Source organism: Corvus hawaiiensis, chromosome 9 (genome assembly GCF_020740725.1).
Source record: "Corvus hawaiiensis isolate bCorHaw1 chromosome 9, bCorHaw1.pri.cur, whole genome shotgun sequence".
NCBI classification, from domain to species: domain Eukaryota; kingdom Metazoa; phylum Chordata; class Aves; order Passeriformes; family Corvidae; genus Corvus; species Corvus hawaiiensis.
Window position 1 is genome coordinate 18,588,020 of NC_063221.1, and position 12,131 is coordinate 18,600,150.

General features: G+C 37.0%; 1 protein-coding gene across 3 annotated transcripts in view; it reads left to right on the forward strand.

The window, feature by feature from the left end:
* The window catches only part of COL24A1 (collagen type XXIV alpha 1 chain), a 127,395-nt gene that overhangs the window by 103,254 nt on the left and 12,010 nt on the right, over window positions 1-12,131 (forward strand). For all 3 annotated transcript variants that reach the window (XM_048313209.1, XM_048313210.1, XM_048313211.1), the window contains 10 exons: window positions 954-1,010; window positions 1,933-1,986; window positions 3,007-3,060; window positions 3,167-3,220; window positions 5,338-5,391; window positions 7,016-7,123; window positions 8,893-9,000; window positions 10,470-10,577; window positions 10,665-10,718; window positions 11,011-11,073. In XM_048313209.1, the coding sequence (XP_048169166.1) occupies window positions 954-1,010; window positions 1,933-1,986; window positions 3,007-3,060; window positions 3,167-3,220; window positions 5,338-5,391; window positions 7,016-7,123; window positions 8,893-9,000; window positions 10,470-10,577; window positions 10,665-10,718; window positions 11,011-11,073 (714 nt within the window). The remainder of the gene's footprint in view (window positions 1-953; window positions 1,011-1,932; window positions 1,987-3,006; window positions 3,061-3,166; window positions 3,221-5,337; window positions 5,392-7,015; window positions 7,124-8,892; window positions 9,001-10,469; window positions 10,578-10,664; window positions 10,719-11,010; window positions 11,074-12,131) is intronic.

Sequence of the window (12,131 nt, forward strand, 5' to 3'; positions counted from 1 at the left end):
ACACCCACAGATTTGCCTGAAAGTCCAACTAGAATGGACAAATGTCTGTGGTTAATATAAAATGTTAGGGACAGGATGTGGCCTCAGTACTGCTATTTTAGTGTCAAATTTACTGTTGTTCTCTCAAGTCTCAAATCCTGAAAACAGATTTGTATGCTGAAATCCGTGTGACCCCAAGAAGGCAGGTACATGGATTCACTTCACAAAGATTGGATTGGAGTTGCTCTTGACAGAGAAATACAAACTAGAGCAAGTTATGCAATAAATTCTGTGAATAGACATTTAGTGCTTGATGTTATAAACAGGTTTTGTATGAAATAAGAAACAATAACTGAAAACTAATTTGTTGGGAACTAAGTGTCTAGGTTTCTTGGTCACTTCTGAAAAAGCACTTTGATGCACTTTAAAAGTCCTTAATCATATTTAAAAATGTGATTCTCTTTGCATTGCTATTGCTAGGTATCATCTGGAATAGATAATTTTTTGTTTATTAACTTGGATGGCAGTTATTTCGTATTTAAATTTTAATAGATTTCAGGCTTAATGTTGGAGTCTTCTGTACACTTGTTTTTCTTTAAGTTAAATGTATTTCTCAAAATAGTGGAAGAAGTTTTCTTTTTTTCCCCCTTGTCAAATATCCTGTTTATCCTTTTTTTCATTAAATAAAAACATGATTACATGGAAATTGTTCAAATAATCCTTTTTTTTCTTATAGCTGCCTTTGAGAATAGAGCAAATATTTAGGTTTTTTTAGTCCTAAATGTCTTTAGGACATTTAGGTGAATGTTAAAATGGAGTTACCGAATCCATTATATTAAAACCATAAGCATAATATTCACTTTTAGCATCTATACAATGTGTTCTCTGCTTTTCATTAGCATTTGAACTTGTGCGCATGGTAGATGAGGTTGAACTTCCAAGTTAACATTTTAAAATATTTATCTTTGGTTTAGGGTTACCCAGGCGAAGATAATACAGTCCTTGGACCACCTGGGCCCATAGGTGAACCAGTAGGTCTTTCTTTCTCAAAAAAATTACATTAGTGCATCTCAAGACAAGAGCCAATGCATTTAGTTCTGAAGCTTTTTATCATTGTCTCAGGAGTCAGTAAAAAAACCATAGAATTATCCTCCTTTAATGAGTAATCTCTCTCTGAAAATGCTGCTGTGTGCCCTTTCCTGCTTAAACATCTGTGCCCTCTATTTAAATACACTAATGCCATTAGTCTGTGTTTAGATCAGCATTTTAAGAAAAGAATTTTACCCTTGCTGTTTACCCTGAGTTATACTTAATTGCTTTGCTAACCAAAAATATGTTTTCACTTATTTTGTTATCACTGCACACTAATTCAGCTGATTTAGAGAGCTGCATTTTGTAACCATTTTTGTACTGAATTCATACATGGAGTGTGTCTCTGCAGCATTTATGAACCTGTCAAAATTATTAGGACAAACTTCAAAATTAAAGCAAATTTTGGGTACAGCACGTCATTCCAGAAAAGAATCCAATTTTTAGTGTGCTATCTTACAGAGGCCATAAGAGAGTTTTCCTTGCATGTCTTGAAACCAGAGTCACTTCATTTATCCATTTGGATTTTAAATTAATATATATTTATTTATATACGTAAGTATAAATCTGGAGAAGTTCCTCTGAGGTCAATCCTCCATCCTGTTTCATTAAGCCCCATGTAAGATTTATCTTTTAGCTTCTTTTAGTCTTCAGTTACAAAAAATTTTAGACTGTGTCTGACTGCAATGCATTCTGTTTAGAAAAAACCCATGTTTATTCCTTTAGCCAAGCTAACCTTTATGTCTGTATTCCTCAGTTCCCTCTCAGTTTGTCTTGAGAGAAATCCCAGCTTTCTGTTCATACTTCACTGCAGCATTATATTCAGTTCAGCTGTTACATTTTGCTCTTTGGTTTGCTCTCTAGGGTCAAATTGGTGAACGTGGAGATAGAGGAGAACCTGGAGATGAGGGTTACAAGGTAATACCTCTTGGGTTTTAGTCTTTGAACATGGCATGCCATGCCTACATGTGGAGTAATGCAGCAGAAGCGCCATCTTCCCTCACAAGTGTGCAGAGATGCACGTGCTGGAACCTCACTGCACTGCTGCACTCTTGTAACACATTGGAGCATCTTTCATATGGGGACACGGGAGCTGCAACTCCTCAGCTGGAGAAGACTCCAGTGACCTTAGTGTGCATAAATACCTGATGGGAGGAGATTAAGATGCAGTAGCCAGACATGTTTCCATAGTGTCCAGTGACAGGACAGGAGGCAAAGGGCAAAAACTGAAACACATGAAATTCCTTTTGAAATGGCTTTTTTTTACTGTGAGGATGACTGAGCACCAGAGCAGGCTGCCCAGAGAGGTTGTGGAGTCTCCATCTGTGGATATACTGAAAACTTGACTAGACATGGTCCTGGACAATTTTTTCTAGCTGGCCTTGCTGGAGAAAGAGGGTTCCATAGATCTCAAAAAGTTGCTTTCAAACTAAACAGTTCCATGTTTCTGTAATACTGTAGTAGTTAATATTTTTCTCTGACATTTAAGCACTACTTATTGTAAATCTAATCCTAAAAATTATTAATGAGTTATATTCAGTCTTTCAGCACATGAAAATTGGATGGTAACTGATGCTTATCACTGGTGCAGTTTGCTGAAATACAAGAGAGACGGTCCTTGACACGGAATATCCAAGTTACATAGTAATACAGATAGACATAGGAATAAATGAATGAACCAAATCTGTGCTTACAGAAGTGCGGAAATGTTTAAACAATATGTAATTCCCACTTGCAGCTTGGAGTAGAGAACGTAAAGAATAAAATCTCCACAGGGTTTGATCCTGGAGATCTGACCATACTTTATCTAGGTCGCGTCAGTGAATCTGTGCCCACCTGCCACCTCCCAAGATGGGCTTTACAAGGAAGTCTGTAGCTCACTGAGCATGCCAGCCTGAGTTACCTGTATAGCAATATGTTATATTTTCTCCTTCCCAGGGTCATATAGGTCTTCCAGGGCTCAGAGGACCTATTGGACAGCAGGGGCCTCCAGTAAGTGTTTCAGACAAGTGAGATTTCTCTATTGACTGTTGAAAATCTGTTTTCGTCTGCATTCAAATGACTCTTTTCATTTATTTAATGTATGTTCTTTTCAAAGGGAGAGCTGGGTGAATTGGGAGAGCAAGGACCAAAAGGAGAAAGGGGCTCAGAAGTAAGTAGAAAAAAGTGAAACAAAACTGCACTTAATTGGAATTTGTAGGGTTTTATTGTTCACTGACTATCCTTGGGAAACTGTTCCATATGGTTAAAACTGAGTGTTTGAGCTCCCTTTTCATACCTGCAGGAACAAAAAAAAAAATTAAAAAATATAATTATCTTGGTTAGTAAATGTGTGTTATTTGATAGGTAAGTAGTTTTACTTTGCAGTGATATAAAGCATTAAGAGAGGCTCTTTTGGAAATGTTTGAGTGATATTCAGTTATCCTCTAAAATGGAGTTTCTTGTGGGAAAGTAGCTCTGGAAAGCAACTGGGATTTTGCTTCTCTGATCTGTAAATGAAGCCTCCTAGTACTGCACTGTACTGAGTTTTCAGAGACCTGGAAATAAGGAATTTACTACAAAATACTGGAGCAATAATGACAGAGCAGGTCCTGACAAAGATCAAAGTCGAAATCTTTCTCTTTAGAAATGTTAGTTCATCTTAGTGATGTGTTGGAAATTGCCAAAAGTGTTTATATTCTCCCATGGGCTGAATTTCATTGGCTTTTGAGATTTCAAAAGATTTAGGCTAAAAGATTTCTTACAATACCAATTACCATTGCAATTTTAATGAGCTATTTTATCTGAGAAGTTCCATAGAGCAACTCTGTTAGAGTTTCAAAATTTTGTAGGTAAATACAAGAATCTGTAGTAGACTAGAACTGAAGAGCAACAGTAAGGAAACGTGATGTGGAGGCGTTGTCAGCATGTACTCTAGCTGTGAACTCGGATATATCGTTTTTGTCAATCACATCACGGGACAAAATCAGCCATTCCTCTTGGAGAGTGTTTTCTTTGTCTTGCAAATGCTCCTCAGACTAATACTGCCATTTACAAATATGGAGCTAATATCCAGCATGGAGCAACCCATAAGAGCTTAAAGGTTTCCACAAAAATGTTAGTAGTGGAAACATTCATGCAGTCTTAACTCCAGTGGCATTACTGGTGCTGCTGTAGCAAGCCTTGCAAAGTTAATCCCATAAACTGCAATGCTGAATCATCTGGCTTTACTTTATGTGCATCCAGAAATCTTAATGAAAACAGTATTAAGTTATCTGAATATGCACATTCTAGTTCTGACTGGTGGACTTTTTTATGCCATTCTTAACAAAAAAGGCATTAAATTGAGCAATAAAACAAAATTTTGCTGGTTTTTTCCATGTTTACTTAATTATACAACAGTTACACTTATAATGACCCAAGCTTTTTCACTTTTTTGCATTTTGTGTCATATTGCAGCATGGTAGTTACAGCATAACTTTTGCTTTAAGAGGAGTGTTTGAGATAATTAGTCTGAAAAATCTTGGGAACTTTTTTCTACTTGTTCTATGCTAACAAGTGTTATTCTTGTCCCTGTTCTTCACTGGTTGCATCTTTTAGAGGTAGGATAAAATTAATGCTCTAGATCTTTATATTCTGTGGAGACTATCCTTTAACAAAATTCTCTGAGAAGCTTTTGACTCATTCTGAGCTTTTCTTCCTTGGTGCTTGACCTCCTGTGTCACTAAACCACTTTACAAGAATGTTATCTGCTCAGTATCTCTCAGTTTTCTAAGACTACCAATTTCTAGATCAGTCAAGATGAAAAAAAGTCTGGTTTTAAGTAAATTTTATCTTTTGTGTAGATCTTAGATAAAAAAGAATGTTTACATCTGTGATATGTGACACTGTTATTTTCTAGTATTCTCTTCCACAGACATTCAGTGCATTTACATTGCCTACTTTTCAAGACTTCCCTTTTGAAGAGTACAGGAAATGCTGTAAAAGTGTACTTCCTCACACAGGGGTGGCTAATACAGGAGAAATTGCCAGATTCATGATGAAAAACATTTTATGCTTGTTGATGAAAAAGTTTTCAAAACTGATTCACAAAAGGGAAAAACGTACACAATTCTGCCAAAAATATATTTGCTTTTACTTGAAAAGCTTTCTGCTGTCTCCTGAAATGTGAATAATCCGGTCCAAAGCCAGGCAATGTGAACATAAATACTAGACAGCAACATTCCTCAGCTCTTCTTAGGGGACTGAGTTTAAGACATTTGTCAGTTCACAAGTATTTGTAACTTCTAGGGACCCACAGGGAAGAAAGGACCGACGGGTCAGGCAGGCAAACCTGGAATTCCTGTAAGTAACAAAATTCTACCATCTTCAGATTATAAAACAATGAAACTAGTAACTAATAAAACCAAAATTTAATCATGCCAGGGTTACCAGAAGGTCTTGTGTTCACTCGAAAGAATCTTATTATCATCCAGGAGGTGTAAAGGAACCCCTGTCATTTTTGAATAAAAATTTTCGAAATTTTGTTAAATTGTACTGAATTATATATTCAGTTACTCAGCATATGGAAGTTACGTGCAACTAACAACAAGGGCCTTACCACTTGTAAAGTTATTTAATTAGGTCATTTTTGGAGTCCATTTGGAGGTTATCACATTATATTGCACAGAACTGTACTTGTGTTCGCTTCTGACCTCATCAGTTCTTTGATCCTCTGCAGCCTACAGAAGCTTGGATCCATTTGTCCGCAATGGATACATGTGGTATCCTTGAGGTTTATTTATTTCTCTTGCTTGCCCTGAGCTGAAATTTTTAATGTTTTTTCTTGAGTTACTGTAGAGGAGCTGACTTGCATTCCCTTCTCCCTGAGGGAGAAAACAGAGCAGGAAGCAGTAGGTGTTCTGTAAACATAACAAAGAACAAAATGCATCAAGGTTATTTTGGTCCCCTAATAAATAATACCACACAAGCACATATTGTAAGTAACTTTTACTACCTCACATCAAAACATTGTCAGTAACTGGAGAAATGCAGCTGTTGCACAGGGCTTGTACCTGCTGGGCAGAGAGCAAGGGGAGGCTTTTGAAGACAAGGAACTGTGTGTCCTTTGTAAATACTCGGCATTTTCTTTTGGAGGACTACAGGGATCTTTCAGCAGACAACAGAAAACAAGGAAAGCAAGACTTGCAGAGAAGTGAGGAGAAGACAATAAAACTAGAACTTGAGGAAGTTTCAAAGCACATGCCAAATGCAAGATACTTAAGCAACCAGAAGTTTGGCACACTTATATTCTATATGGCTGTTGTTACCTATAATTTTTCAGACAAAATGTGTTGTAGTTAGAACATTTTACATTTCTGAGAAATTGCATTTATAGAGACATTAGTGCAGAACTCCAAGCCTTTTAAGATAGTGTATCTCAGTCTAAAGGGAAATAATTGTAAGGAAATAAATCAATGTTCCTCCGTTGGATGTGATATGAGGCCTTTTTATGCAAGTATAGCAACAGTTACACAAACTTGCCATATTGTAAATTTGTATTTTTGATATGTTCAAATTTGAACAGTACAAATTTGTGGAAGTCCAGTACTGAGTATTTAGTAAATAAAAGCTGAAAAGGTATATGGTTGGGTTTTTTCAGGGATAAATAGATGACTTTATAAGGTTTTCCTCACTTCAGTTTAAGAATCAACACTTGCAGGCATCTTCCAGACCTGGCACACAAAGGGGTCAGTCTTACGATTTCAGCTGAAGTTGCTCAGATCCCATGACAGAGCAAGTCTAAGGTTAAACCAGTAGAATTCTAAAGCAAACATCCTAACTCAGAGCTCCCTCTGTGAGTATTCATTCATATCACTGGGTCTGTTGTTAGGTAGGGTTTAGGAAACACTGTGACTGAAATCTAGTTATGGGAGAGTGAAGATGAAGAGAGCCAACAGTGCTATATTTGATTTGAATTTGTTTCAAGGGAAAACCAGGGCAACCAGGGCAGAAAGGAGCAGTTGGGTACCCTGGACCAGAAGGCATTCCTGGGAACCCTGGCAAGACTGGGCTGTCAGGGGAGCCTGGCCCTAAGGTAAGTAACTTTCCACATTTCCTTTATGTCATTTTGCATTACAGATTTCCTAGGGTTAAGATATTTAAAAAGAAGGGACCTTTCTCAGTTCCCTGAGTATCTTGAAAATTAGACCAACTTTTTTTTTCCTTCTCTTTTGCTCCTGATATTCCAGCCAAGATACAAAGTTTGCATAAGGAAAGTGTGCTGTGAGAAGAACTGTTTCGTTGGTATATGACAGTAGTAACTACAGCTAAGTGGAAGTGATTACTTAGAAAGGCTGCACAAATCTGTTCCTGAAAATGAGCCATGGATCCCAAAAGACACTGTTTCCTCTCAGGGTCTGAGATAATCCCACATTTTCCTTTTGTATTTGTAACCAATGCCTCTCTACCTAAATAATTCTGAAGCTTTGTCCAAAGCCAGTTAAAAAGAGTATTAGGTATCTGAGATATCTAAGAGCATTCTTTGAAACAGGGTTTTTGTCTGACTGTTCTTTGCTGTGGGCCCAAGGTTGTGACCTGCTGCCTCTGGGAGCAGTGACACAGCTCTTCAATTAGTCCCTCCAGAGAGGGGGAGAAGATTCCTTGAGTAGTTCTCATCACTGAAGGTCTGATCACTTTGATTTCAAGTATGTATTTCTCAGTAGTTCTACTCAGATGGACCAGTAATTGTTATAAAAGGTTGCCAAGTTAGATTTGGTGTTAGGAATTAATCAAGATGCTGGACGAGGCACTGCTGTTTCAGATACAAATTTCCAATCTGGTTGAACGAAGAGGAAATTAAACAAGTTACCCATAGGGGGCAGGTGCACCCTACTCAAGCCTCTCCAGTCTCCGGTCATGAACCTCTTCTACGTTCTTAAAATTCTTTGGAGCTGGATTTAGGAGAATTACCCCAAAGAATTTTTACATTTTTGCCTTTCCACTGAAAATTTCATACAATCATAGTAAAGGCAACTCCATTATCCCATTACAATTTGTAAGAAAGGGAGGCTTAAAACTGATTTTTGCTACAATGAACAAAAAGAAAAGAACTTTTGCAATGTAAGTTTATCAGTCCATCAATCTGTAAGCCACAGCACCATATTCAAAAGCCAAAAAAAATCACGTTTAATACAAAAATCATATTTTATACAACCCTTTTATTTCTATGAGTGCTTAACTGAATGTCATAGGAAATAAGAAAGATTTATATACGCATTTCTATTAAATTACATCACAGAAATATTCATTTGTATGGTAGCAAACTTCCATTTTGTATTTTTTAACATGTCAAAAGTGACTTAACTCCATGTACTCAGTAACCATGATTTTTCATTTAAAACAGCTGCTTTCATTGATAGCTTGATGTTCTCGTACATTTTCATAACAAATGTTCTGATCTTTCTTCATATGGCAAGATTATTGTGTGTGAATCTTTACAGAGTATATACAGCCATACTAGTATTATCAGTATGCCTGATCCTTATAAATAAACATGTAGAATTTTGAATATTTCTTTGGGAAGGTAGCCTCATTTTGTTTCACATGGAGTTACTTCTTCTTGAAAAATGAATACTGTGAAGTTCAAACTATTTTCAGCCTTTAACTTTTGGAATATTAGCAGAAATCTAGATGATACTGCTGATCATTGTCTTTCTATATATTTTGATGTACTATCAGTGTGTGTCCATATATATAGAAAGCATTGAGTAGTTTTGACTGATTTTATGTTATTTGCCTGTTTCAGCATACAATGAAGAAACGTTTGGCTATTCTGCTTGTAACCATTATTTTCAATTTGTTAAGGGCAATAAAGGAAACTCAGGCTTACCAGGTCTAGCAGGTTATCCTGGAGCACGAGGTCCCAAGGGATTGCCAGGCATGCCAGGGCCCATGGGAGCACCTGGACTAAAGGTACATACATGGGATCTTGTTGTTTTAGTACAGTTATGCTGCATTTAGTGGCTGTGGAACCACCATGCTACTGTTAATCATGTGAGTAACAGACAGCAAGTCTTATTTGAAAGGTAAGACTACAAGTGGTGTTTACCTCATTTCTATAAACTGTAAATTGAAAATAGAGATCTCATCCATCTGAATGCTATTCCCAACTCCAGAAGCCATCAAAACACTTGGTATTTATTCATTCCAGCTTTAGGGTCAGATGTTTCCTGATTTTTACTTCTAAACTTCTGTAGCTACTAGAACAGTTGGGATGATTTAAGTATCTAAGCGATCTAATAGCAGAGAATTACCATAATCTCAAGCCTAAATCCCCGGCTTGAAATTTATCACAGGAGTTAAATTGTTTTTGTTCAGCCCTGTCAGAAAGAAATCTGAGTGTGCTCCATTTTCCAGGCAGTTCCAGGTACCTGATATTAGCACATCCTCATATTAATTAGACTCATTTCAGTTTTAAAACAAGCAAACAATGGAAACATTACAGATTTTCTTCATTTACAGTAGAATTTTCTTTATTTAGAATAGAATTTTTTTTCTGAAATCATTATTTTTATCTAAACTAATTTTCTTTGTGAGATTTTATTGGTAAGCCATTCTTTAAAACCTTAAGTTACTTGGAAACTGGAAATACTGTCTTTGTTATCTTTTCATGAATATATTTTAGTATAAACTGTATTCATTATTTGCAGTGTTTATTGCCAGTGCTCCCACTCTGAATTTTACTCCTTTGCCTGGACAATGAGCTATAGGAGGTAGTTCCTGCTCAGAAGTGCCTGCAATCTGAAAAAGGCAAGGAATAGATGAGTTGAGGGAAAACTGTTGCCACATATAGTACAGAATAAGCATTAATAAAGCACATACTGACTCAAGCCAAATAATACAAAGGTAAAACCTGGGAAAGAGTATAAGCACAAAACATGAAACCTGTTTATTCACAGCCTTTATTGCAGCTCAGTAATCTCCTGAGCTAGACATGACTTCTATGTATTTGATAGTCCTCAGAGGATTTGTCTTGCAGGAACTTGTCTAGTTTCCATTTGAATCAATGTAGATTTTTAGTATAACAGCAGGGAGTTTGACAAGTACACTGTGTCTTGAGCAGAGGATTATTTTTAGAATTTACTTTTAACCTGTCTGTTCTCTATTTCATTTTGTGAATTTTACTGCTTACACGGGGAAATACCATACTAGAACTGATCCAACATGTATGGTTTTTATGTTTCCAAGTCAAGGAGCAGTCAAGTCGTGTTTGCATTTTAGTGTATGTTTAATTATTTTCCTGAGGGAAATGAATGGAATAAGTCTATTTCTTAGAGAGAAAGCATGTTCCACACTTCTGACTTGTATTTAAAAGGAAACTTGTATTTACATTTGTAACTTCCATAATTGTAATAGAAGATATATTTTCTTCTTATTGACAGGGTGAGAGAGGGCTTCTAGGTCATCCAGGAAAGAGAGGCAAAAGAGGCCTTCCAGGATCACAAGGTGACCAAGGACCAGCAGGAGACGCTGGACTGAAAGGACAGACTGTATGTAACCACTGTGGTTGTTGCAAAACAAGTCGTCCAAGAATTGGCAACATGAACTAATAGTAAGGATTCCTGCTCCTATTACAGGGAGAAGATGGAGATCAAGGTTTAATGGGGTTTCAAGGATTCCCAGGTCCAAAAGTATGTGCTCGTTCTTTTCTCTTAGACTGTAAGCTATTTACAGAGTGAGAACATTATGAAAGCATAAAATTAATCAGCTTTAAACTAATTTGTTCAAAATATCTCTGAACTGTTGGAACATGGTAGGAAAACTGTGTACTCAGTGTCTTAAGGACAAGCATTCTGGGTCAGTGCTTGGTATTTTCACTGTTACTGCTCTTAGAAATTATCTTACTTTCACTCATTACAGGAATTTGAAACAAGTGGATAGCTAATGTTCATGTTTGATTAAACTGTTCCTTTGCATTTTCAGGGTCCTGCAGGGGACATTGGCTTAGTTGGAATTCTGGGCCCAAAAGGTCCAACAGGCCAAGTTGTAAGTGTTTCACTCCATGAAGTGATTGTTAGGATGGTTTGCAAGCGGCACATGTTTTTAACTTAGGGAATCTCTTTTTTTCTTATTAACAAGGCCAGAACCCTCTAACTAAACCTTTCTGTCCAGATGCCCTTTGCTTGTACTGCAATACTGCTCTGGTTACACCATGCTAACAGACACACAAACAGAGCTGGGCCCTTAATCTTGAAAGAAAAAAGCAAGCTCTGCTGACTAAGTGCGGATCTCCTACTGTAATCTTATGACCTTGTATTTCTTTTCCTTTCGGGGTTGAACATTCTTCTTACTGGCAAAACTGCTGATTGTGTAACTGTGTTCTACAGCAAAAGAAAATAGGGATCAAACTTTGCCTGCAGTAAGACACAGTGGTGCTCAGGCATTATTGATTAATAGGTAGTCTTTTTTTAATGAACATTTTCTTCTTGTCTAAAATGCTCCTAACCTTCATTTGCTCATTCTTCATGACATTCTGCTTTGCTACTCACCAAAAAATGTGCAAACGTCTTTAATATTTTGTGCATCCAGCTTATGGCATCAAGTGTGAAAGGTTGAAGCATGGAAGGCCTACTACAGCATGTTCTCTCACTGCCGCCTTTGCCTTCACAGAACTGAATTTGTTCAGTTAACCAGATGCAAAGCAGCAGCTTTAGGGGACTGCTCTAATAGCTACTTTATTTTTCTAAACATTCCTATACAAGATAAACACTGGACACGAGCAGTTTGCTCTAGGAGAAATGGAACAGAAAAGTGACGTTTTAGCAGCATTTACTGGCAGCCTTACAAGAGTACTTGTGGGCATTAATATAGCTCAAGATATAGTTGGTTGTAGCTCAATAAATATGTGGTCTTTTGTAATCAGAGTGCTTAAATTTCCACTGTTTTTAGTGCATCAGTTTTCACATTAAAGAATGTGTGGGGGCTGTCCAAGCACAACTATTACAAATTATTTAAATACTTACCTTACTGATTTTGTTGCAATGTGCACTCAATATTTAGAGAGTATCACCATGATCTTTTGGATATTTGACAGGTCTGTGTGC